This window comes from Lissotriton vulgaris, chromosome 8, assembly GCF_964263255.1.
Source record: "Lissotriton vulgaris chromosome 8, aLisVul1.2, whole genome shotgun sequence".
Lineage (NCBI taxonomy): Eukaryota > Metazoa > Chordata > Amphibia > Caudata > Salamandridae > Lissotriton > Lissotriton vulgaris.
The window spans coordinates 1,394,873,519-1,394,899,562 of NC_141696.1; the positions used below are offsets into that span (position 1 = coordinate 1,394,873,519).

Below are 26,044 nucleotides of genomic sequence, written 5' to 3' on the forward strand. Positions count from 1 at the left end.
CTGCTGCCGTTTAATGAGGCCTGGACTGACGTTCTTTTGAGCACTTTGTCCAGGCCCGCTACAGGTTCGCCTGTAGATAGGAACGTGGCCAGACGCCACCGCCCGGGCGACCCATGTTTCCTGTCCACCTACCCCACCCCGGAGAGCCTGGTCATCCAGGCCTCAAATTACCAGACCGCATTCCCGTCGGCTCCGCCGGACAGGGAATCCAAGAGGTATGAGCAGTACGGCAAGAAGGTATTCTCCTCCCTGAGTCTGGGACTGCGGTCTTCCAACACCCCATGTCACGTGGGCCGCTACACCCACTCTCTGTGAGACACGGTCGCGGAAGTGCTCCCAGAGTGCCCTTTGGAGGTACGGGCCAAATTCGGCCAGGCCCTGTGGAAGGCCGGGATGCGGCACGGTATTCTATCCGGTGTGGGCTGGATACCACCGACTCACTGGGCAGAGCTATGGCAACGACGGTGGCGATTCGTCGCCATGCCTGGTTGAGATCTGCCAACTTTTCAGCCGATGTCCAGAATACACTCATGGACATGCCGTTTGATGGCCGTCGCCTTTTTGTCGACAAGGCAGACCATGCGCTTGAGCGTTTTAAGGACTCCAGGGCTACGGCCAGGTCCTTGGGCCTCTCAGCCGCGCGCCAGCAAACGGGTGCATTTCGCTCCTTTCGTGGCCAATGAAGGGGCGCCCCCACACATGCTGCCAGCCACGCACAGCAGACTAACATCCAACGCGATGGCAGCCGTGGAAACCGCTGTGGTGGCGGTCGGGGACAACGGCGAGGTCAGTCTACACCTTCCCCCGCAGCATCCGCCTCAAAACCCTCCTAGTCCGTGCTTTCAGGCCCATGTGACGCCAGTGGGGGGCAGGGTTCGCCATCACCTCAACCACTGGCGCACTGTCACATCGGACAGGTGGGTGCTGCAAATCGTCCAAGTGGCTACTCCCTCCCCTTCGAGACGACCCCTCAAGCCATGCCACCGCAATACCACTGCGTATCGGGGGATCATTTGCGACTTCTGCAAGAGGAAGTTATGGCCCTCTTGGCCAAGGGGACCATCAAGCGAGTTCCTGGGCCAGAAGTAGGGTGTGGTTGCTACTCCTACTACTTTCTGGTACCCAAGAAGGGCAAAGGGGGCCTACGCCCTATCTTGGATCTACGGAACGTCAACGGCTTCCTCCGGAAGGAGAAGTTCAAAATGCTGACACTGGCTCAGCTACTAGCTGCCCTGGACCCAGGAGACTGGATGGTAGCGTTGGACTTGCAGGACGCTTATTTCCACATCCCCGTCCTGCCGGCGCTACCTGCGGTTCACGGTAGGCCACAAGCACTTTCAGTTTACCGTGCTCCCCTTTGGCCTTACCAGCACCCCACGGGTGTTCACGAAGGTGATGGCGGTGGTCGTAGCTCATCTGCACAGGTTAGGGGTTTCAGTCTTCCCCTACCTCGACGACTGGTTGTAGAAGGCAGGCTCACCCCAGACAGTCGTCAGCCACCTCCAGACTACGGAGGACCTCCTGCACCAGCTGGGGTTTTCCATCAATGTGCCAAAGTCACACCTGTGCCCCTCTCAGGAGCTCCTCTTCATCGGAGCGGTTCTCGACTCGTCGCAGTTTCGGGTTTATCCACCCGAACAGCGGGTCCGGGATATTCAGGCTCTGATTCCACTCTTTCAGCCTTTATCCCGGGTCTCGGTCAGGTTGACGCTGCGGCTTCAGGGGCTGATGGCCTCCTGCATCACTCCCGGTGGCGGATGCGGGCTCTGCAGTGGGACCTGAAGTTTCAGTGGGCCCAGCATCAGGGCAACCTGTCCGACCATGTCCTGATCTCAGAGGGCACTGCGAGAAAGCTGCAGTGGTGGCTCACAGACCGCGATTGGATCAGCGGCAGATCCCTCTCCCTTCCCCAACCGGAGCTCGTGGTTGTGACGGACGCGGCCCTCCAGGGCTGGGGAGTCCACATGGGAAAGGCAGAGATCAGAGGCATCTGGTCTCCGGCGGAGTCCCGGCTCCATATCAACCTGTTGGAGCTGCGGGCGATTCGTCTAGCACTGAAGGCATTCCTCCCCTTTGTCAACGGGAGTGTAGTGCAGGTGTTCACCGACCACACCACCGCCATGTGGTACTGCAAGAAACAGGGCGGAGTGGGGTCGTGGACCCTTTGCCAGGAGGCTCTGCGCCTCTGGCAGTGGCTGGAACGTCAGGGCGTGACTTTGACGGTTCAACACCTGGCAGGTTCTCTGAACGCCAGGGCGGACGAACTCAGCCGTCGGTGCTTGATGGATCACGAATGGCGTCTGAACTCGGACGTGGCGCAAGGCCTCTTTCTGCAATGGGGAGAGCCTTGGTTAGATCTATTCGCCACAGAAGAGAACGCGCAATGTCATCAGTTCTGCGCGTTGGAGTTTCCAAGACGGCACTCGCACGGCGACGCCTTTCGGCGCGAGTGGAGTTGCGGTCTGTTATACGCCTTTCCGCCTATACCACTTCTGCCCAGAGTGCTGAAGAAGATCAGGCGCGACCGGGCCCAAGTTATCCTTGTGGCTCCGGACTGGGCTCGAAGGTACTGGTATCCCGAGCTACTCAGCATGTCAGTCGGTCCCCCGATCCGCCTGCCCCTTCAGGAGGACCTTCTGTCGCAGCAGCAGGGGACGGTCCTCCACCCGTACCTGTCCAGTCTCCACCTCCATGCTTGGAGATTGAGCGGCAGCAGTTGAGGCCATTTGACTTGCCTCCTGAAGTCTGTGATGTAATTCTGGCAGCCAGGCGTCCCTCCACTAAGTCGGTATACGCCTGCCGGTGGAACAGATTTGTGGCATGGTGCACAGCAAAGGCTGTGGATCCTCTTTCTGCCCCTCTTTCAGAGGTTCTTCTGTTTCTTCTTTCTCTTGCCCAGCAGGGCTCTGCTCTGGGCACTATCAAGGGCTACATTTCGGCCCTTTCCGCCTTTCTAAGGCTTCCTGATCAGCCTTCTTTGTTCAAGTCCCCAATTGTAACGAGATTCTTGAAGGGCATCACACACATGTATCCTCCTGTTCCGTTTGTGATGCCTCAGTGGGACTTGAACCTGGTTCTAACCTTTTTGATGTGTGCTCCCTTTGAGCCCCTTCATTCTTGTCCTCTCCGTCTCCTGACTTTGAAGACGGCTTTCCTGGTTGCCATCACCTCTGCCAGGAGAGTGAGTGAGCTCCAGGCTCTTTCTGTCCAACCCCCTTTCCTGTCCATTCATCCTGACAAGGTGGTTCTTAGGACTAGACCTTCTATCCTGCCCAAAGTAGTTTCTGCTTTTCACATCGGGCAGTCCATCACCCTCCCTTCCTTCTTCCCGCCTCCGCATCCTTCAAAGGATGAAGAGCGGCTCCATCGTCTGGACCCAAAACGTGCGCTTTCATTTTATATGGATCGCACACGCCAGTTCCGGGTGGATAACCAACTGTTTGTTGGCTACGTGGGTGCGAAGAAGGGACGGGCGGTGTGTAAACGAACCATCTCTCGGTGGGTCGTTCTGTGCATCAAAGCGTGCTACTCTTTGGCTCAGAAGGAGCCTCCTGTTGGGCTGAGGGCCCATTCCACTCGGGCCACGGCGGCTACTACTGCCCTGGGCCGGGGAGTCCCTTTGCAGGACATTTGTCAGGCGGCTACGTGGGCCTCGCTGCACACCTTTGCGAGGCACTACTGCCTGGACAGTCAAGTCCGGAGGGGTGGCTTCTTTGGCCGTTCTGTCCTCCAGGACTTTCTGGTGTAGGAATGTATTGGTTCGCAGACCCGCCACCGGGGTTGGTATTGCTGGGGTATCTATTCTAAGGTAAGGAATCTAACACTAACGTGTTTCTTTCAGATGAACAAGTTACTTACCTTCGGTAACGATATATCTGTAAGAAACATTAGTTAGTGTTAGATTCCTTACCGAACCCACCCATCCTCCCCGTTCTGCGAACTGATACCTAGGGTTAAGGACATCCCTTTCAGGGCCCTAGTTTCAAATGGCACCAGTGTTGGTTCTCTCATGGCTCTGCGTTTTCTGGCGCGGAAAAGCTGTGTACAAAGAACTGACGTCAGCGCGCGGAGGCGGCGTCTATATACTCCGGCGACGTCATCACGGCGCACGACGCCGACGACGGACGCGGAGCCGCAGGGGACGCCTGCAGATGACGCCTACCGACGCGCAGGGGTACTGCTACGCAAAAGTTTCCGGATCCAGACTGACGCCTGGGGATATTCTAAGGTAAGGAATCTAACACTAACTAATGTTTCTTACAGATATATCGTTACCGAAGGTAAGTAACTTGTTCTTCAAGATTCAGACCGACCATAAGCCCCTCTTGTGGCTAAATCATTTGAAGGGTGAAAACCCCAAACTGCTTAGGTGGTCCATTTCCCTACAGGGGATAGATTTTACAGTGGAGCATAGACCTGGCACTGATCATGGCAATGCAGATGGGCTCTCCAGGTATTTCCACTTAGAGCAAGAAGACTCACCTGGTCAAGGTTAGTTTATTGTCCCAAAGTTTAGGGGGGGGGTCATGTAGGAGAGTAGGGTCTGCAATCCTATGATCACCCCAGATTTTTGCTTTTTGCTTCACTGGTTTACGACTTCCCTGGCTGTGGGCCTGCTAATCAGACCCACAGCCTAGCTGTTCTCTCACTAAATTGACGTGTACCTTAGGTGCATTTACCAATTGGTACTGGGCCATCTTATCAGACCCTGTAACTCAGGGCATAGGTGTACCAAGGGCCTACCAGGGGCTGCGGCATGTATTATGCCACCCCTGGCTGGCCATCTAAATCTGACACAACTGGCTGCACGACAGCTGGGGCAAAGTGGTGTAATCACCCTTTGCTGTAGATATAGTATACCTATATCTAACCCTAAAATGGACACATGTATTCCTATCAGTCACTCCTATGGCAGGCCTTGACAATCCTGAAGGCAGAGTGCTTGGAATTATGTGAGATGGTGCTCTGGCATGAGCTGAGCCCGTTTGCAGCTTGCGGAACCAAGTCCTAATAGCTGTTCCATCATAACGCATACCATATACTCTTAAGTGCATTATAATCCTTGCGGTTATATGCCAACTTTGGTATCGCTTTATCAAAACATGTTGAGTAAGGTGTCATACGAATTGGAATACTAACCCCTCGCCAATTCTGGCGACGGGGTTAGCATTCCACCCTTCTAGAGGGACACGACATGTGTGTAACTGTGAACCCCGGTTAAAGTTAACTCAAGCCTCAGCATCACAAAATGGATGCTGCCACCACAGACACAAGTCTGACCTCCTGCTGCTGGGAGTCCTTCCAGCGAGGAGAGCTTGGACAAAGGGTTTCCTGTCAGGGAAGGTGACTGCAAGTGGCACCCCTGTGCTCACTATGCATAGGCCGGCTTGAACCAGTTCCGGGGGCACACCGACCCCTGATCTGGGGAAAGTCCGGCATGGAAGAGGGGTGTAACCACCCCCCTTCCTGGTCCCACCCATGGGCAGGACCTAGTCGCGTACCAGCCCCTTTCTTTGGAATAAAGGTAGGAGCGGGGACCCTTCCTAATTAGATAATCTTTGAATCCTGAAACTACTTTCTACGAAAGGAACTCAAGACTTCTTCTCAAGATTTCTCCCTTGTGACTAAGGAGTAGTCACCCTGCATCTGCGGGCACCAACTAAGTAACTTGCGGTTTGCTGCACGTCCTTCCTCCGGAATCTGACTGACCAGCACGACGAGACCTGGCTTCCCTGGCACCTCTGACCTCTACCTGCATCATCAGCCCAGCTGAGATTCGTGGGTGTGACGAGACCTCGAGGGACCGGCAATCTTCAGAACTGCACTACACTTATCCAGCACGACGTCCGAGGGATCCTCGAGTGAGTGCTTTGGGGTTCGAGAAGCCCTAACCCTGAGCAGCTCAAGCACCGAAGTCCAGCCCCCCAGCATCCACCAGATCTGCGTGGGGCCCTTCTGCTCTTTGCTGCTCACCGCGTTGTCCGGCTACTTGCCTGCTGGCTTGTGGCCCTCCTGACGACGAACGATGACATTTCCAACGCTAGTCTGGTTGCTCCAGACTGGCCCTTGCTCCCCTCCAACTGAGGAGCACCCCGGACCCTCCTGGTCCACTCCAGACGCCATTTTGAGTCCGCCGCGTGGGCTTGCATTTGCCAAGAGTTGTTGCCTCAATCCTGGGTCCAGCGACGTCGACAGCAGATACCTTCGTGGAACAGCTCGCACCTCCATCCTGGTCGCCGACAACGCCTCCTGGTTCGAGAGACTGCAGAGTCCAGCGTCGCCCACTCACCTGGTCGAGGTGACTTCGTCCGGTGCCATCCAGGTGCCCATCTAATCACTGGCTAGTGATTCAGGACTTGGTTCCCTCTGCTTACAGGTATCCTTCTTCACCGATCCAGGCTTGGATCCCATCGAACTTCATCACTGGTCGCCTGCCAGCAACTCCTTCTTTCAGGCTTCATAGACTGCAACGAGGATTCCCGACGTCTTTTCAGACCTATGCAGCCGCAGCCCCCGCTAGGTAACCTGAGCATTTCGGTGCTCCAGCATAGCTTAACTATCTAAGTGTCCAGATCCTTTTTCGTTTCAGCTCTACCTAGTCGGATTCGTCCGATAACACTAACTTTACGAAATCTAGCATCCATAGACTTTGTCCCGCATCCCGCGTGAGAGTGCACACTCTGCACCCGATCTCCCTAGGCCTCCTGCTCGTAATCTGAAGGTTCAGTAGTCCAGTCCTAGCGATCCTAAAGCCTTTGAGACTAGTTACTTACCTGCTAGTATTTTGCATTCCACTTTTAGAGTATATGGTTTTTCGTGCCCCTCGGGCATTTGTGTAAATTGTGTGACTTTCAGTATTTCTCTAAGAGCTTTGTATTGTGCTTAGCGCCCTGTCCTCATAAAGAGTCCAGGGCTGTTGTGTTCAAAATAAATATCCTTTTATTTTCATAACAACTTGTGTGGTGTCCTTTCACTTGGTGTTCAAGGGGTATATGTGATGGTATAACAGCTGGCTTAACACGCCCTCTAGAGTTTAGCCTAAAGACTGCTCTTGTCCATGCTACTAGGATAGCTGGCCTATCAGGTTGACTTACAACCAATCATCAATAAGGGTCATTTGGACTGATACATAGTGATCACTAGAATAGTGAGCACTGCATATCAGGCCAATTTCTCACACCTTCTGTCAGGGGGAGTGTAGTGCAGGTGTTCACGGACAACACCACCGCCATGTTGTACTGCAACAAACAGGGCGGGGTGGGGTCGTGGACCCTATGCCAGGATGCTATGCGCCTCTGGCAGTGGCTGGAACATCAGGGCATGACCCTGGTGGTTCAACACCTGGCAGGTTCTCTGAACGCCAGGGCGGACAAACTCAGCCGCCGGTGCATAATGGATCACGAATGGCGTCTGAACTCAGACGTGGCGCAAGGTCTCTTTCTGCAGTGGGAGAGCCTTGGTTAGATCTATTCGCCACAGAAGAGAACGTGCAATGTCCTCAGTTCTGCGCGTTGGAATTTCCAAGGCGGCACTCGCTCGGAGACGCTTTTCGTCGCGAGTGGAGTTGCGGTCTGTTGTACGCCTTTCCGCCTATACCACTTCTGCCCAGAGTGCTGAAGAAGATCAAACGCGACCGGGCCCTAGTCATCCTTGTGGCTCCGGACTGGGCACGAAGGTACTGGTATCCTGAGCTACTCAGTATGTCAGTCGATCCCCCGGTTCATCTGCCTCTTCAGTAGGACCTTCTGTCGCAGCAGCAGGGGACAGTCCTCCACCCGAACCTGTCCAGTCTCCACCTCCATGCTTGGAGATTGAGCGGCGACAGTTGAGGCCATTTGCCTTGCTTCCTGAAGTCTGTAACATCATTCTGGCTGCCAGGCGTCCCTCCACAAAGTCGGTATATGCCTGCAGGTGGAACAGATTTGTGGCGTGGTGCACAGCAAAGGCTGTGGATCCTCTCTCTGCCCCTCTTTCAAAGGTTCTTCTCTTCCTTCTTTCTCTTGCCCAGCAGGGCTCTGCTCTGGGCACTATCAAGGGCTACCTTTCTGCCCTTTCAGCCTTTTTAAGGCTGCCTGATCAACCATCCTTGTTCAAGTCCCCTATTGTAACTCGTTGTCTGAAAGGCATCACACGCACGTTTCCACCTGTTCCTTTCGTGATGCCTCAGTGGGACTAGAACCTGGTTCTTACTTATCTGATGTGCGCTCCCTTTGAGCCACTTTACAACTGTCCTCTCCGCCTTCTTACTCTAAAGACTGCTTTCCTGGTTTCCATCACCTCTGCCAGGAGAGTGAGTGAGCTCCAGGCTCTTTCATCCAAACCTCCTTTCCTTTCTGTCCATCCGGACAAGGTTGTATTGCGAACTAGACCCTATTTTCTGCCCAAGGTTGTCACGGCCTTCCACATCGGGCAGTCAATTACATTGCCCACCTTCTTTCCGCCTCCGCATCCCTTAAAGGGGGAAGAGCGGCTCCAGCTTCTGGAACCAAAATGTGCGCTCTCGTTCTATCTGGATCGCACACGCCAGTTCCTGGTGGATGACAAACTCTTTGTTGGTTACGTGGGCGCTAAGAAGGGAAGGGCGGTACACAAGCGGACCATCTCTCGGTGGGTTGTCTTGTGTATCAAGGCTTGTTACTCCTTGGCAAAGAAGGAACCTCCTGTTGGGCTGAGGGCCCATTCCACTCGGGCCACGGTGGCTACTACTGCCCTGGGTCGGGGAGTCCCCTTGCAGGACATTTGTCAGGCAGCTACGTGGGCCTCGCTGCACACGTTTGCAAGACACTACTGCCTGGACAGCCAAGTTCGGAGGGATGGCTTCTTTGGCCGTTCCGTCCTCCAGGACTTTCTGGTGTGATTATTGGTTCGCAGACCCACCACCGGGGTTGGTATTGCTGGGGTATCTATTCTAAGGTAAGGAATCTAATACTAACCTGTTTTTTTCAGATGAACAAGTTACTTACCTTCGGTAACGATATATCTGTAAGAAACAGTAGTTAGTATTAGATTCCTTACCGCCCCACCCATTCTCCCCGTTCTGCGAACCGATATCTAGGGTTAAGGTCATCCCCTTTCAGAGCCCTAGTTTCAATGGCACCAGTGTTGGTTTTTATCATGGCTCTGCGTTTCTGTCGCGGAAAAGCTGTGTCTAAGAACTGACCTCAGCACGCGGAGACGGCGTCATCACAGCGCCCACGACGCCGACAACGGATGCAGAGCCGCAGACGACGCCTACTGACGCGCAAGGGTACTGCTACGCAAACATTTCTGGATCCAGTCTGACGCCTGGGGATATCCTAAGGTAAGGAATCTAATACTAACTACTGTTTCTTACAGATATATCGTTACCGAAGGTAAGTAACTTGTTCTACGAGTGTCCAGCACATGTACTACTTATAAGGTTAGTGCATGGAACTGAAACAGAAAGGTGACCCTCCGGTGATATGTAGTTCTGTAACTTGTAGTTTGACCATTGTTTTGAAAACACTGAGGGGTTTTCAAGATGCTATTTTGATGATGTATGCATTTAAATATGTCTCTATCAGTACGTTTTACACTGGGTGTATTATGGGAGTATTGCATAGTTTGAGTATTTTGTTTAATCAGTTTTTGTGTGACATCACATGGAGCAGTTTTGTTCATGTGGCTTGATTTAGATACATTGAAGACACTGGTGCCAGTGTAAAATTTATTTGGGCGTTCGCCAAGTGATGGCAGTTATTTGCACAAAGGTAAATGAGGTTCTTTAAGATATTTGTTTTAAATATGTAGCGTCACAAAATGTTTTTGCTCTGGCGGCACATTGGTTTATTTTTTTGGTAGTATGGTTTTTTATTAGATTATGTTGGTTCGACACGTAGTTAAGGTACATGTTCAAGTTTTATTTCTTTTCATTTCACTCATTTAATTTTTGTAAAGAAAAGAATGTCATCACACCGGTTATTTGCATGAAAGTAGTTGGGAGATTACATTTGTTTAGGGAGCAATTACAATAAACATGAGTCTGGGAACTGGATTGGTTACTTACATGCGATTTGCTTAATTGTAGTTACCCCTGAGCAGGTGCAGATGGTTCCCGAAATGTATTGGGTTATTATAATTCGTGCTGTGAGGATTGATAAATCCCCATATGATTGAAAGATAAGTCTCAATAGGCACGTGTTGAACTGGATAAAATCTGCTTCGTTAAAAAGTTGGATTAATTATGGAGCATAGACAAATATGAAGAAAATAAAAAGGAATAATTTTGGGAAAACTGTTGCAACTTGTCTGGACGTGAATTCTTCAGACGCTGTGCATCCTACAAGGCTCCACCAGTGTTACAAAGGAGTGTGTGCCATGTCGACTCTTCACTTTTTCCTACACCAATAGACATGGGCTGCAGTGGCAGTTTGCATGAGCCTGGTGAGAGGCCCCTTAGGGTGGCACAGTTTGTGCTTCAGCCCTTAGGGACCCTGTTTAGTTCCGAAGCCCTAGGTACCACTTACTAGGGACTGACAGGGATTCTTAAAGTGAGCCAGTTGTGAAACAATGTTACAGTTTAGGGAAAGAACACTGGTAAAGGGGACCAGGTTAAGGGGCACTTTCCTACACCGTGCATTATCTGTTATAATGTTTTCATCTTACTTTTGATATTAAAGCATAGTCACTCTCCAAATATTAAATACATTAATTGTAAAATTATCTCTGACTAAAACTTAATGAGTTTTCATCTCTTACAATGCAGTTATTTGATGATGACCCATGCATAATCTGCCATGAAGAGCTTCGTCAAAATACCATATGTGTATTAGAATGTGGACACCAATTTCACAAAGATGTAAGTATCCCCACACTCCTTGCATTGAAATCAGTTATATTTACATGAACTTATGACCATAAATGCAGTTTTCAAAACTATTCTTTATTTTGTTATTTTTGCTTATTTAACAGATACACAACCTTCAGATATATTCTGCATATGCAATATATTTCCATTGTACACAACAGCGTAAAATCAGTAACAAAATGCATGATCTCAGAGAGATACAAAGAGCTGTTCGTACAAGTTAATGGCATCCATGTGGGCACTGATGTGGCATCTGTATCTTATATTAAGCATGACTTTACTCAAATCGCTTATGGTTTCTATTCATATTACCATACAATCCTGAACTGTAGAGGCGGGTAATGAGGACAAAGTAAGATGAAGGATGGAAAGGGAGATCTTGTAAGTGAAATGCTGCTAGACCCTCCCCCACCCCGGGCTCACCCATGCTGGTGCACCATGCCAAGCATGGCTCCCTTGTGTGCCAGCCATCCCCGTAAGTGACCCAAATATAGGACTCTTGCCCCTGTACCCTCATGTAGGCGCAATCAGGAGGGCCCACCCATCCGCAACTGTGATGTCCACTCTCCCTGGCGAGGAGACCCCTGTTGGCCCATCAGATGTCTGCAGCTCCGATAGAATAGTCTCCCACTCCATGGCCTGAGGGAACCTTCGGAGTCCCAACAGATCCTCCCTGCGCAGGGCAACATTCTACACCTTGGCCCAGTCAAGTAAGGAGCGACGCCATGCCGCAGTCTGTGGGGCACCAGGTGCCTTCCAGTGTTTAGTGATACGGCTAGGCCTAGATCTATGAAGCGCGAAGTGGCTCTGTGCTTCCTCCCTATCCAAAGTAGATGAAGAATGTTAGTCTCCCAGCTGAAAGGTATATTTCGCCCTATGCATTAGGAAAGAGTATTGGCTACTTCGCTCCCGTATGTGGTAGGTTTTGAGCACTGCCACACCATGTTTAAAATGTCCGCATCGGTTAAGTGACATCTGGGGCAAGCTGAGTCTGTGCGAAGGAAGTATTTATTAATGTTGGCCACGGAAAGGTATGCCCAGTGGAGAATGAAGAACTGTATTTGGCGGAAACGCTGGTTACGAGGTACATGGGAGGCGGCCTCCAGGATAGCTGTCCATTCTGGTTCGGTAAAGGCACGCCCCAGGTCCTTGTCTCAGTGCACCCTCGGAGGGTTTAGAGAGAATGCAGTGTGATGGTAGAGTGATGTTGCGAACCATCTGAACAGATGCCCCGTCTCCCATGATGTGTAGATATTGAATCATATGGTGGCACAAGGGGCTCTGTGGCTAACGCACCCCACCTGCTAGATAGGGAAGCTATAAGTGAGCGGTGTAGGAGGAAGCTCCCGGGATGAAGATCCTCCCCTCCACCAGCTTGGCATGAGAGAACAGAGTTCCATCGCGGAACAATCAATCAATCAATCAGGACACTTGTAAAGCTCACTACATACACGTGAGGGTCTCAAGGCGCTAGCGGGAGAGGGGGGGCTGCTACTGATCGAAGAGCCAGGTATTGAGTAGTCTTCTGAAGGCCAGTAGGTACTGCGTCTGCTGTAGGTTGGTGGGGAGGGTGTTCCAGGTCTTGGCGGTGTAGTGGGAGAAGGATCTGCCTCCGGCTGTCGTTCTTCAGATGCGGGGGACAGCGGCAAGGGCGAAGTCGGCAGAGCGGAGCTTGCGGGTGGGGGTGTAGAAGCTGAGTCGTCTGTTGAGGTACGCTGGGCCGGTGTCGTGGACTGCTTTGTGTGCATGGATGAGGAGCTTGAAGGTTATCCTCTTGTTGACGGGGAGCCAGTGTCGGTCTCTCAGGTGGGGAGTGATGTGGCTGCGGCGGGGGATGTCGAGGATCAGACGTGCCGAGGCGTTCTGGATGCGTTGCAGCTGTCTTAGGAGCTTGGCCGATGCTCCTGCGTAGAGGGCGTTACCATAGTCCAGTCTGCTGGTGACGAGGTCCAGCGTGACTGTTCTTCTTGTTTCAGTGGGGATCCACTTTAATGTTCCTACGTAGCATTCGGAGGGTGTCGAAGCAGGAGAAGGAGATGGCATTGACCTGCGTAGTCATGGTGAGTGTTAGAAATGGGATTTCTGGTTGGCTAAGGCTTGCGCCAAAGCCGGGCCGAAGCTACCACTCTAGTCAGGGCAAGGAAGTCACCCGCCAAAGATAACGCCTGCTCACCCCCTTGGTAGCTTGGCACGAGCAGTCGAGCTTATCTCAGAGGAAATGTGTGAAGCGTTAGCGTGTGCAACCAGCAACAACAACCAAGGCCCACCACAAAGGAAACTCCACACAAGGTAATATATATAAATAGCCTTTGTATTATACCAAACACATTAGATAATAAACACACAATTTACACTGTGCCACTGGCTGGGGCAGAGTTTACTGGGGATTATATACACCGGACGGGGCCACATGACCAATGTCAGGAATAAGCACTTGGTAGAACTAGCACTTTGTAGGAATCACACTTAGAACATAGAATAATTGTATCACAAAATAGCAAAGGTAGCACACAACCAGGAACCACTGTTAGAAGGTAAGTACACCCTACGCAATCCTAACCACCTTAGGCACATATCACGCAGGGAACCATGAACTCACTAGCATAACTATATGTGGTAAGACAACCACCTAAGCATAAAAATACATTTAGGGGTATAGGCATAAAGGCATTGTACATGATGCAGAAATCACATTAGGTAAGTCATCACATTTGCGCCAAAAAATCACATAGCTGACCCCAGGCCAACTTGGCCTCTCAGGGTCTCACAGGCCCAATGTCCAGAATGTCTGGGCTGGCTGCGCAGGCAGCCAATGAAGAATGCGCAACAGCTCTCAGGGCCTAAACGTAGCAGCTGCCCACTAAGTGCTGGGCAGCTGGGGAACTGAGCCTGGCACCAGCGTGACTCCTGACTCTTCTTCTGGGGCTCTCAATAAACAACTGTGCCCAAGAACAACGTGGGAGCCTGGCAGGCTCTATGAATAAACAACTGGGCCCTCAGGGGCCTAGTGGGCTCTAGAAACAAAATGCGGCCATACGTTGGAACTTCCCGGGCTCTAGGTACAAAATGCCCCTTGGAGCCCTGGAGGCTCGTGGGCTCTAATTGGCCAAAAACACTGCCACCACTGTGGGAGCGGCCCGCTGCCAGCTGGCATCCCCGGCTCCTCCAGTCTCCTTTGCCCAAGGGCGGGCCTTCCTCTCCTTTAGGGGCCTTTTCCTGGGCCTCGCTGCAATTGGGCGGCCCGCGCAGCTTCCGGGTCGCCCGCCCCCAACCAGGCAACAGTGCCTGCCTTCGGGGACGCGCCGATAGCTGCCCGGAAGGGGGACTTTGAAGAGCGGCTTGGGCCATGGCGGTTGCCCTGTGGGTGCGGCAAGTTGCGGGGTGGGCACCCGCTAGGGCGTGAAAGGTGGAACAAAGTCCATGGCGGGCTGGGCACCCGTCAGGGGTTAGGAAAAAATATAAATACGCGGGGTAGGCACTCGCTAGGCTCACCATGCAGGGTGGGCCCCTACCAACGATTTAAAAGGTGCGGCATATAAGCGTGGTTGGCTCCTGTGCCGAGAATCACGCAGGCAGGGGGATCCCCACGCCGGGGAATCCCTCACGGAAGGAATCGCCGCTCAAGCGAAGCAGAAGCGCTATTTAGCAAAGGGAGGCCAGCGCTTTCCAGGTGCTGGCAGGCAGGCAGAAAATCCAAAAGTCCAGAAGTCTTTTTGGGAAGCAGGGGTGCAAAGGCTGGGCTCAGGGGCCAGCTCACAGGGCCCTCCAATAGGGAACAATTCAGAAAAGGGGGTGGTGATGAACAGAGTGTCTGAATTAAGCAGACCCCTCTTACCCAGTCCAAAGATCAGGGCTTGATCCATCACCGTTTTTTAGCTCACTGCACCATCCCAGCTCAGAACCTGGCTACATGCAAATTAGTCTGACCCTGGCCCAGTGCATCATGGGAACAGCTCCCTCTTATACACAGGAATCCTTTTTCTCAGGCTGCAGGGTTAAAGGAAAACCAGACGCAGCTGGTTTTGGAGCACTCTCTTTTGCTCAGCCCCTCTCCCCATTCAGAGGACAGGCTAGGGTCAACAGTTGCACCACAGGGGGCGGAGCCAGCATTGTGGAGGGAAAGCCCAGCCCTATTCAGGTCCCAGGTGCACTCCTACCACCCATCTGGCTGTCATTCTCTCTATTCACCACCGGGGCAGACCACCCTGACTCCTGGAGCCAGCACACCAGCCAGCTCCAGCCAATCACAAGCCAGACAGTCATTTCATCTTTATTACACAGACATTCCAACTTCTAGAAGTGGCACTTCCACACCAGACATATTAACGCCGCACACATCATCGCGCAGCATTTAATCACACGAGTCTGCACATACCAAACTCGACCCTGCACTCCCCACACATCAGGAACTAACATGGACACATACATTCCCCATGTATTCCTATGGGAGGGCTGGCCAATCTCACCACACGCACTCAGTGCGCACGCACTGTACACAGGGACACAGTGAAAGTGCGCAGAACAAAGCAAAAAGTTCTGATAGATACATCTGCCAGTGGATCACCTTGTGAATATCCCCCTGCATCAGCAGTGTTCGGAAAACTCTTTTGTAGCACGCCGGCGTGGACGACGTCACAGGAGCACGGCATCGCACGCGACTACGGCAGACGTCACTGACTCTTTGTTAGGCCTACGTCGGCGTGATGACATCAGTTCCGCCCTTTTTTCCGTGCCTTCGAGGCACCCGGACGGACCAATGGCAGTAGAAATAAATATATATATACAGTGTACATAGTACATACAACTCAAAACTGCACACATAGTGCGAAGCAAGGGTATGAAAAACCCAATTTAAATACATCTAAATATACATAAAAATACATAAACTTTGGTATAGCAGAGTGGACAACGGGGAGGCGGGTGGGTCAGTGAGGAATCCACAGGCAGATACTCTATCTGCCAGAAAAAGCGTTACCGAAGGTAAGTAACTTGTTCTTCTGATAGATACATCTGCCAGTGGATTCCTCACCTTGTGAATAGAGTCCCACAGCAGTCTCCACTCCCGGAGGAGGGTGTCCACTCTCCTATACCAGAAAGTCCTGGAGGACAGAACGCGCAAAGTGATCGTCCCTCCTCACCTCGGTATCCAAGCAGTAATGCTTTGCGAAAGTGTGGAGGGAGGCCCAAGTCACGGCTCTGCAAATATCCTCAACAGGTACACCCCTAGATAAAGCAGAAGTAGCAGACTTTGCTCTAGTAGAGTGAGCTCTTATACCCTCAGGAGGGTCCTTACCCGCCAGGGAGTAGCAGATCTTGATGCATAAAATTATCCATCTTGAAAGAGTGCGCTTGTGCACCGATCTTCCCTTCCTGCAGCCAGCAAATCCAACAAACAGCTGGTCATCCAACGGGAACTCCTTTGTTCTGTCCAGGTTGAAGCTCACCGCCCTCCTAGGGTCCAAGCGATGAAGCCTCTCCTCCTCCTTGGAAGTGTGGGGGGAGGATAGACGGTAGGAAAGGTAACAGACTGCCCCAGATAAAAAGGAGTTACCACCTTAGGCAGAAAAGCAGCCCTGGTCCTGAGAACCATTCTATCAGCATGAATGGTCAAGAATGGGGGCTTACAGCTAAGAGCTTGAAGCTCACTAACCCTCCTTGCCGAGTTAATTGCAACCGGGAATACCATCTTGAAAGTCAAAAGTCTCAAGGGACATGAGTGTAAAGGTTCAAAAGGAGAACCCATCAAGAATGTAAGAACAAGGTTCAAGTCCCATTGAGGTAAAATAAAAGGTGTAGGAGGAAATTCATTAGTAAGGCCCTTAATGAAACGTAAAACAATCGGAGATTTAAACAAAGAGGACTGGTCAGGCAAACAAAGAAAAGCTGATAAGGCCGACAAATAACCTTTGATAGTTGCCACTGCAAAACCCTGCTGGGCCAAGGAAAGTGCAAACTGAAGAATATTGGACAAACGAGCCCTTAAAGGGTCAATGGACCTCTCCCCACACCAAGCAACAAATTTAGACCACCTATAAGAATAGATGGACTTGGTGGAATCACGCTTGGCTGATAAGATGACATCCACCACATCGTGAGGGAGAGAAAATGAACTCAGGTTGCCCCGTTCAATCTCCAGGCATGAAGGTGTAAGGTCTGGAGGTGGGGGTGTAGAACCGACCCCTCCATATGGGAGAGTAGGTCTGCCCTGTGAGGGAGACGGAGCGGCGAGCACGAGGAGAGGTGGAGAAGATCTGGGTATCACACCCTTCTTGGCCAATCCGGGGCGATCAATATAACTTGAGCCCGGTCTTGGCGAATTTTCCTCAGAACCCGAGGAATCAAGGGTATGGGAGGAAACGCATAAAGGAGTTGCGAGTCCCAACTCAACTGAAACGCATCTCTCAGAGCTCCTTGCATTGGAAACTGGAGACTGCAAAACGACGGGCAGTGAGCATTCTCGTGAGTGGCAAATAGGAATCCCCCAAGTCCGAAAGACGTGACGAACCACGTCCGGGTGAAGCCTCCACTCGTGGTCGGCCGAGAACTGCCGACTGAGACTGTCTGCACGTACGTTCAGAACCCCGGCCAGATGATTTGCCATCACACAAATCTGGTGGTCCTGAACCCAGGACCAGAGACGCAGTGCCTCTCTGCAAAGAAATTGCGACCCCACTCCTCCCTGTTTGTTAATATACCACATTGCGGTTGTGTTGTCTGTTAGGACCTGAACTGACAGACCGCGAAGGGAAGGGAGGAAGGCCTTAAGTGCTAAACGTATGGCCGCAATTCCAAAAGGTTTTTGTGAAGCAACCTTTCCTCTGGAGACCAAAGACCCTTGACCTCTAGGTCCCCCAGATGAGCTCCCCACCCTAGAGTGGAGGATGCTGTGCTCCTGTGACGTCGTCCATCCCGGCGTGCTACAAAAGAGTTTTCCGAGCGTTGCTGACGCAGGGGGATATTCACAAGGTGAGGAATCCACAGGCAGATACTGTATCTACCAGAAAAGCGTTACTGAAGGTAAGCAACTTGTTCTTTAGGGGTGAACCTGCCAGAAGGGCCAAGTCCAACAGTGAGGACGTAGTCGAGGATGACCTCTAGGTTGCGTGCGTGGTCTGTGGGATTCGGTGCGGTTCCCAGTGCGGTCAGTCACCAGGAGTCGTCCCAGGCCGAAGGGGTGGACCCAAGGATGAGGACCTCCGTCTTGTCAGAGTTCAGCTTCAGTCGGCTGTTCCTCATCCTGTCGAAGATGGCCTTCATTCCTTCGTGGAGGTTGGATTTGCCTGTGTGAGGGTCTTTGGTGAGGGAGATGATCATCTGGGTGTCGTCTGCATATCAGATGATGTTGAGGTCGTGTTGACAGGCGGCGAGGGGTTCCATATAGATATTGAACAGCGTCGGACTGAGGGATGAGCCCTGGGGTAAGCCGCAGATCATCTCTGTGGCATTGGAGTGGAAGGGGGGGGGGGGGGCGTCTCTCGTGATAGCTACAGGTCTCAGCTCTGCTGGAGACTCATGTCAGCCTCGGAGATGTCTGGAAGTCCGTGTCCTTTATCGCAGATTCTTCGGGATCCGTCTGGAGCCTTAAACATGCAGTCGGCAAGATGCGTCTTTGGTGCCTGTTTGAACAGGAAGGTCACTCCTTGACCTCAAGGGAGATTTCTTCCGTCTGTAGGAGAGTAGGGTCTGCAATCCTATGGTCACCCCAGATTTGTGCTTTTTGCTTCAATGGTTTACGACTTTCCCTGGCTGTGGGCCTGCTAATCAGACCCCCACAGCCTGGCTGTTCTCTCTCTAAATTGACATCCATGTACTTTAGGCGCATTTACCAATTGGTATTGGGTCACTCTTGTAAGACCTTGTACAGTGTACCATAGGTACCCAGGGCATAAGTGAACCCAAGGCCTACCAGGGGCTGCAGCATGTATTATGCCACCCCTAGCTGGCCATCCAAATCTGACACAACTGACTGATCAATCAGCTGGGGCAAGGTGGTGTAATCACCCTTTGCTTTAGATATAGTATACCTATATCTAAACCTAAAATGGACACATATACTCCTATAAGTCACTCCTATGGCAGGCCTTAATAATCCTGGAGGCAGAGTGCTTGGAATTATGTGAGATAGTGCTCTGGCATGAGCTGAGCCTGTCTGCAGCTTTCGGAAACAAGTCCTTTAGCTGTTTCCATGATAACGCTATACCATATACTCTTAAGTGCATTATAACCTCACGGTTATTGCTAACTTTGGCATAGCATTATCAAAACATGTCGAGTAAGGTGTCATACGGATTGGAATACTACCCTCTCGCCAGTTCTGGCGACGGGGGTAGTCTTCCACCCTTCTAGAGGGACACAACATGTAGTTAACTGTGAACCCCGGTTAAAGTTAAGTCAAGCCTCAGCATCACAAAATGGATGCTGCCACCACACACAAGTCTGACCTCCTGCTGCTGGGATTCCTTCCAGCGAGGGAGGCTTGGACAAAGGGTTTCCTGCCTTGGGAGGTGCTAGCACCACACCAGACAGGATTTTGTGTATTAGGTAGGACAGGCCTGAAAGGAATGAGACATGCCTGGGGCACACAAGGTGCCCTGTGCATACACCGGTTCAAACCAGTTGCTGGGGCATTCCAGCCCAGCTCTGGCGCGAAACCGGACAAAGGATAGGGGGTGTAACCACCCCTCTTCCTGGTCCCACCCATAGGAGGGACCTAGTCATAGAACAGCGCCCTTTAGGAGAATAAAGGTAGGAGTTGGATTAGATTATCCTGATTTGAAACTCTACAAGAAGAAACTGTGGACTTCGACGTTCTGCTCCACAGAAGACTGAGGAAATCTCCCTTGTGGCCAAGGAGTGACCACCCTGCACAAGCTGGCACCATCAAGCGTTCCAGCGGTTCACTTTGTCGTCTTCCCGAGTGGATCCAGACTTCAGAGCCCGACGAGACCTGGACTTCCAGACCTCTCCGACCTCTACCTACATCTGCAGCACAGCTGAGAACCGTGTGTTCAACGAGACACGTGGGACTGGCCATCTTGGAAAAACTGCACTTCGCTTCCAGCACGACTTCAGAGGCATCCTCGAGAAAGTGCTTTGGGGATTGAGAAGCCCCAGCCCCGAGCAGCCCCTGCACAGAAGATCAGCCCTCCAGCATCCACGAGATCTGCGTGGGGCCTTGTTGCTTGATTGCTGCTCGACGCGTTGTCTGGTCACTTGCCGGCTGGCTAATGGCCACCTAGACGACGATCCTTGAAATCCACACCGCTGGTCTGGTTGTTCCAGACTGGCCCCTGCTTCCCTGCAAAGGATAAGCACTCCGGACCCTCCTGGTCCGCACCAATCAATCAATCAAAGACATTTATAGAGCGCACTACCTACCCGTCTCAAGGCGCTGGGAGGGGGGGGGGGGGGGGGGGGGGGGTGCCGCTGCCGCTGCCGCTGCCGCTACTGCTCGAACAGCCAGGTCTTCAGCTTCTTCCTGAAGGAGAGGTGGTCTTGGGTCAGGCGCAGGTCGGGAGGGAGGGAGTTCCAGGTCTTGGCGGCCAGGTAGGAGAAGGACCTTCCTCCTGTAGTCGCTCTTCGGATGCGGGGGACGGCGGCGAGGACGTGGTTGGCTGATCGGAGGTGGCGTTTGGGAGCGTAGAAGTTGATTCGGCTGTTGAGGTAGCTCGGGCCTTGGTCATGTAGGGCTTTGTGTGCGTGGGTGAGGAGGCGGAAGGTGATTCTTTTGTTGACGGGGAGCCAGTGTAGGTCTCTCAGATGTCCGGAGATGTGGCTGGTTCGTGGGATGTCGAGGATGAGTCTGGCTGAGGCGTTCTGGATCCGCTGGAGTCTCTTCTGGAGCTTGGCGGTGGCACCAGACGCCTTTTCCACTCACCGCGTGGGTTGCTTTTGCCCAGGCCTGTTGATGCCGAATCCGGATCCAACACCGCCGACAACGAAAGCCTGCGTGGGACAGCTCGTGCCTCCATCCTGGTCGTCGAAGACACCACCTGGTCCACATGGCTGCAGAGTCAAGCGTCCATTCTTCACCTGATCGCGATGACAGCATCTGGTTCCTTCCTGGTTCCACTCCTTTCACTGGCTAGTGAATGTGAACATTTTCCCCTCTGCTTTCAGGTCTTCATCTTCCTTGATCCACCCTTGGATCACTCCGGACATCTTCTATCTGGCCGTCTGCAGCATCTTTCTTCCAGGCCCCATGGACTTCAACGCGGAAACCCGACACACTTTGACACCTATGCACCCGCAGCCGGTGGGTGAGGTAACAAGAGCATTTCAGTGCTCAAGGGGAGATTGACTCTCCTAGTGTCCAGATTTCCAGTCGTTTTAGTCCTAGCTAATCGGAACTGTCTAATACTTAACTTTTCGTAATTTGTACTGTCCATTGACTTTGTTACGCATCTCGCGTGTGAGTTCACACTGCACACACGTCTCGTGGGCCTCCATTAGGGAGATTGAAGCAGAGGCTGAATGTTTCGGTCAAATCTCGGGATATAAACTGAACAAATCCAGGACACAGATTGTTGAAAATAGATATTCAGTGTGTAACGACGCTAGAGTAGTTGTTTCAGCCGTGTACTTGGGGGTGGCAATATCAGCAAATCTTGATATGGTGGTAGAGATAAATATGGCTCCACTGATGACAAGAGTAAAAACTGATCTAATAAGGATGAACAACTTACACCTATCGTTGATGGGCTGTACCAACATTATTAAGATGTTGATTCTTCCCAAATTACTTAATTTTTTTAGATCGATCCCTTTATTCTTTGAGAACAGATGGTTTAACACACTAGAGGCAATATGCAACAGATTCATCTGGGCACATGGGAAGACACGTAGGGCATATAGATACATCACACTCCCAAGAGAAAGGGGGGGGGGGGCGGGGAGCACCGGACTTCAGGTTATACCACATGGCAGCTGCCCTACAATATATGCAAGGGTTAATAGGAGGAACAGATCTGGATCAAAGAGTTAATAACCTGTCTACGAAAGTATATGCCACGGTGTTAGGGACAGATGCGGGAAATTGCTTTTTAAATTGTATCGATTTTGGCTACTTTAAAAGAACCAGGTTTAAGACACTTTCCGCTGCTGTTAAGATTTGGATTACCTTCTTGAAAAGAAGTAAATTGGGGAGATACAATAGATATATTAGACTCTATAAAAACAGGTCATTTCCTCAAGCAATCTTCGCAGATGAAGTAATGTTAGAATGGGTAAACAACGGTATTGTCCAGATTGGGGACTTATTTGAGGCAGAGGGGATGCTACAGTTCACAGATCTAAGAAGTAAGCATGGTATCGAGGCTTTTTCAAGTATCTCCAGGTCAGGAGTTTTTTGAATAATAAAACAGGGGGGACAGTTGGAGCGAGTAGGAATGAGATATTGGAAAAAATTAGACTTTTGGGTGATCGCACCATTAGGTCTTTTTATGCCTGTTTGGTTAAAGGGAAAACTGATGACTTAAGAAAAGTGGGTAATAAATGGGCGGAAAAACTTAACGTGGAAGTAGGGTGGTTCAAGAAATCACTGGACCTAGGCCGTACTATATTGTGTTCATCCTCCATGCAGTCACAACATTATACAACTCTGTATTCACTATATCATACTCCCGCTAAGATAGCTAAATGGGGCAGGACCATGGGTACAAACTGTCCCCGATGCAACGCTAGTGAAGCTGATATTATTCACATATTTGCTACCTGCCCTCAACTACATACGCTAGTTAGAGACATCGAGGGTTTTCTAGACAGATCATTGGGGATTCAAATCAAACTTAGCCCAGCTCGGATAATCTTAGGTCTGGGTATGGAAGGAGCCGATACACAGCAGGAATTCCTGTTTGTGGCAATGTCAGTATACAGATTGACCTTAGCAAGGGCATGGCTAGACAAAAATCCACCGGCACTACAAACCTGGCTGGCTAATCTGTTGAATGCATATAATATGGAGAAGAATATTTATGCACGAAAAGGGGAAGGACATTAGGCTTAAGAATATGGCATCCCATAAGTAGGTGGAAGGAGGGATTTGGGCCGCATGTAGACCCAAGAAGGGCTTAATGTTTATTGGTGGTAAAGTAAGAAATATAAATAATGTTTGTGGAAATGTGTAATGAAATGTTTGTATATCTTGTAATAGTCTTTATTTAGCTATGAAGCATGAAGTATTAATGCTGAACAATGTATAATGTATAAAGTGTGTGCAACATGGAAAACAATAAATATATATATTTTTTAAAAAGAGTTCAGAGGTGTTTGTTAGTTAATAAATATCTTGTTTATTTTCATAACTACCTGTGTGGTGTCCTTTCATTTGGTATTCAAAGGGTTATATGTGGTAAAACAGCTGGCTTCACATGCCAAAATAGTTTAGCCTAAGACTGCTTTGTCCATGCTAACATTAGGATAGCTGGTCTATAAGGTTGACTTACAACCAATCACCATAAGGGTTGTTTGGACTGATACAAGGTGATCACTAGAATTAGTGAGCATCATATATCAGGCCAACTTCTCACACCGTCTTCCAGTCGAAGGTCCAAGATTTCTTCTTCAGAGTTTCGTCCAGGTTAATCTAAAGTCCTAGTGACTGGGTACCTGTACTTATACTAAGTTTAGGGGTTGGACTAACTCTAGGGTCCCACCTATGGGAGGACCTGGGGAGGGGGTGGTTACATTCCTACCCCTTTGTCCAGTTTCGTGCCAGAGCTGGGGCTGAGTGCCCCAGCAACTGGTTTGAACTTGGAAATGCATGGAGCACCTTGTGTGCCCCATGCAGTGTCTGAAAAGCATTCACTGAATGCAACCCACCCTGCCCCAATACACTGAAGCCTGTCTGGGGAGGTGCTGGCACCTCCCTGGTTAGAAAACCTATTGTCCAGGCCTCTCCTGCCGGAGTTTTGTCCAGCAGCAGGAGGTCAGATTCGTGTTTGTGGCAACAGCATCCATTTTGTGATGCTGGGGCTCTTTTAAACATTTACCGGGTAAGTAAGTGTGTACATGTCTTCTCCCTCTAGAAGGGTGGAATTCTACCGGGGGGGGTAGGATTTCAAAGTGTTTGACTCCAAACACGACATGTTTTGATAAAGCCAAAACCAAAGTTAGCATTTACCGCAAGGTTATAATGCACTTAAGAGTTTATGGTATGGCTATATCATAGAACAGCTATAAGGAAGGGTTTCCGAAAGCTGCAGAGGGGCTCAGCTCATGCTAGGTCACCCTCTCACACAAAAGCAAGCACTCTGCCTTCAGGATTGTCAAGGCCTGCCATAGGAGTGACTTATAGGTTAATATGTGTGTATATATATATATATATATATATATCCACACACACATATTAACCTATAAGTCACTCCTATGGCAGGCCTTGACAATCCTGTATATATATATATATATATATATATAAGTAAGGGGTGCTTACACCACCTTACCCAGGCTGCAATTGCAGACCTGTGGTGCCATTATGGAAGGCTTCCCAGGGGTGGCATTATACATGCTTCAGCCCCTGGTGGGCCTCTGGGGTACCTATGCCCTTGGTACCTGAGGTACCATGTACTAGGGGCTCACAAGGTTCACCCAGTAACCAATCTGGTTAGTACCTAAGATACATGGAATCTATTTAGAGAGAGAACAGCTAGGCTGTGGTCCTGATTAGCAGGGCCACAGCCAGACTAAAGTTGATAAACCAGTGAAACACAGCAAAAAGTGGGGATAACCATAGGAAGCAGGTCTCCTACAGCATCCAGCTGCCTACGCACATTCCACGTCAGGCCCAGGCAGTGTCCCTGTGTCACCACCTTGAAGCCCTCCCATTCGTTAGACGAGGAGTCTGTGCTGTTCGTGTTACACTAAAAAAATCCAGCAGGGATGCACCCAGCGAATGCCGGGTCCTCCAACGTGGCGGGTTGCAGCCTCATGCTGGGGATCAGAAGGGGCTTCCTCTTTCAACTAAGTAACAAATATTGGGGGTTGTTATCCTAGATACTCTGTGTTCAGAATCAAGGGATGCAGAGCAGGCGAGACAAGAATACGAACAAGACGCAGATGCAAGTCGTGGGCAGGAGAGTAGAACTAATATATACTAAATTCACGGTTACGGGCCCTCCAAATATCAGATGGGGACCAGTGCTCCAACCATGTTCCCAGTGCTTACGCGTTGGACAATGCTGCTGTGTGCCCAAGGGGCGGAATGGAATGGTCCAATGAAGTGTCGAGTACATCATGAAAGCCGCCCTGCAGAAGCCAAGGGACATCGCTCCAACGGGACAGCACCCTAGACAAATCACTCAGAAAAATGCCCTGATCCACGTTTGGAGCGTAGCTAGAGCCCTGAACAATATATTGTCCATTCAGGCTGCCCTGAAGGAGCATATTTCACATGTCTGCAACTGTCACCATTTCTTCCTTCTCCGAGGGAACCCCAGCCCTCACCCAAACCAGTACACCCCGGGCCATGGATGAGAAGTTTGCACTGTACCCTCAAACCCACCATCTATGTCGCAGTCTGGCTGCTTCCAGAGCAGTCAGATGGGTCTCTTGTAATAGGGGGATATCGGAGGCCCTTTGACTCAGATGTGCATAGATGAAATACCTGCGCAAAGGAGTATGTATCCCCCTCACATTCCATGTGGTGATGTTAACTCGTGTCATCTGTGCGGCCTATGATGATATCCATGTAAGCAAGTGCATGTCGCAGTGGGTAGGAGCGCAGGGGCAGCAGTGTGAGAAGTTGGCCTGATATATGATGCTCACTAGTTCTAGTGATCACCTTGTATCAGTCCAAACAAACCTTATGGTGATTGGTTGTAAGTCAACCTTATAGACCAGCTATCCTAATGGTAGCATGGACAAAGCAGTCTTAGGCTAAACTCTTTTGGCCTGTGAAGCCAGCTGTTTTACCACATATAACCCTTTGAATACCAAGTGAAAGGACACCACACAGGTGTTATGAAAATAAACAAGTATTTATTAACTAACATACACCTCTGAACTCTTTATGAGATCAGAGGGCTAAGCACATGACAATCCCTTAGGATAGGAAAAATACGTTTAAGCTGCACAAATTACAATGGTGCCCTAGGGGCACGACAAACCATATACTAGGTAAGTGGAATGTGAAAGTCGATAAAAGGAATGGAGCTGTCCAAAGGCTGTAGAATCGCTGGGACCACGCTATACTAACTCTAGGTAGGTAATAGTAGGCCCACA

The 26,044-nt window shown here is 50.7% G+C and overlaps 1 protein-coding gene across 2 annotated transcripts in view; it reads left to right on the forward strand.

Moving 5' to 3' along the window:
• The window catches only part of LOC147698808 (E3 ubiquitin-protein ligase TTC3-like), a 1,930,429-nt gene that overhangs the window by 1,857,253 nt on the left and 47,132 nt on the right, over nucleotides 1-26,044 (forward strand). For both annotated transcript variants that reach the window (XR_015299370.1, XM_086935404.1), the window contains exon 45: nucleotides 10,727-10,819. Coding sequence is in view for 1 of the 2 variants with exons in the window: in XM_086935404.1 (XP_086791530.1) it covers nucleotides 10,727-10,819 (93 nt within the window). In the remaining variant the exon portion in view is untranslated. The remainder of the gene's footprint in view (nucleotides 1-10,726; nucleotides 10,820-26,044) is intronic.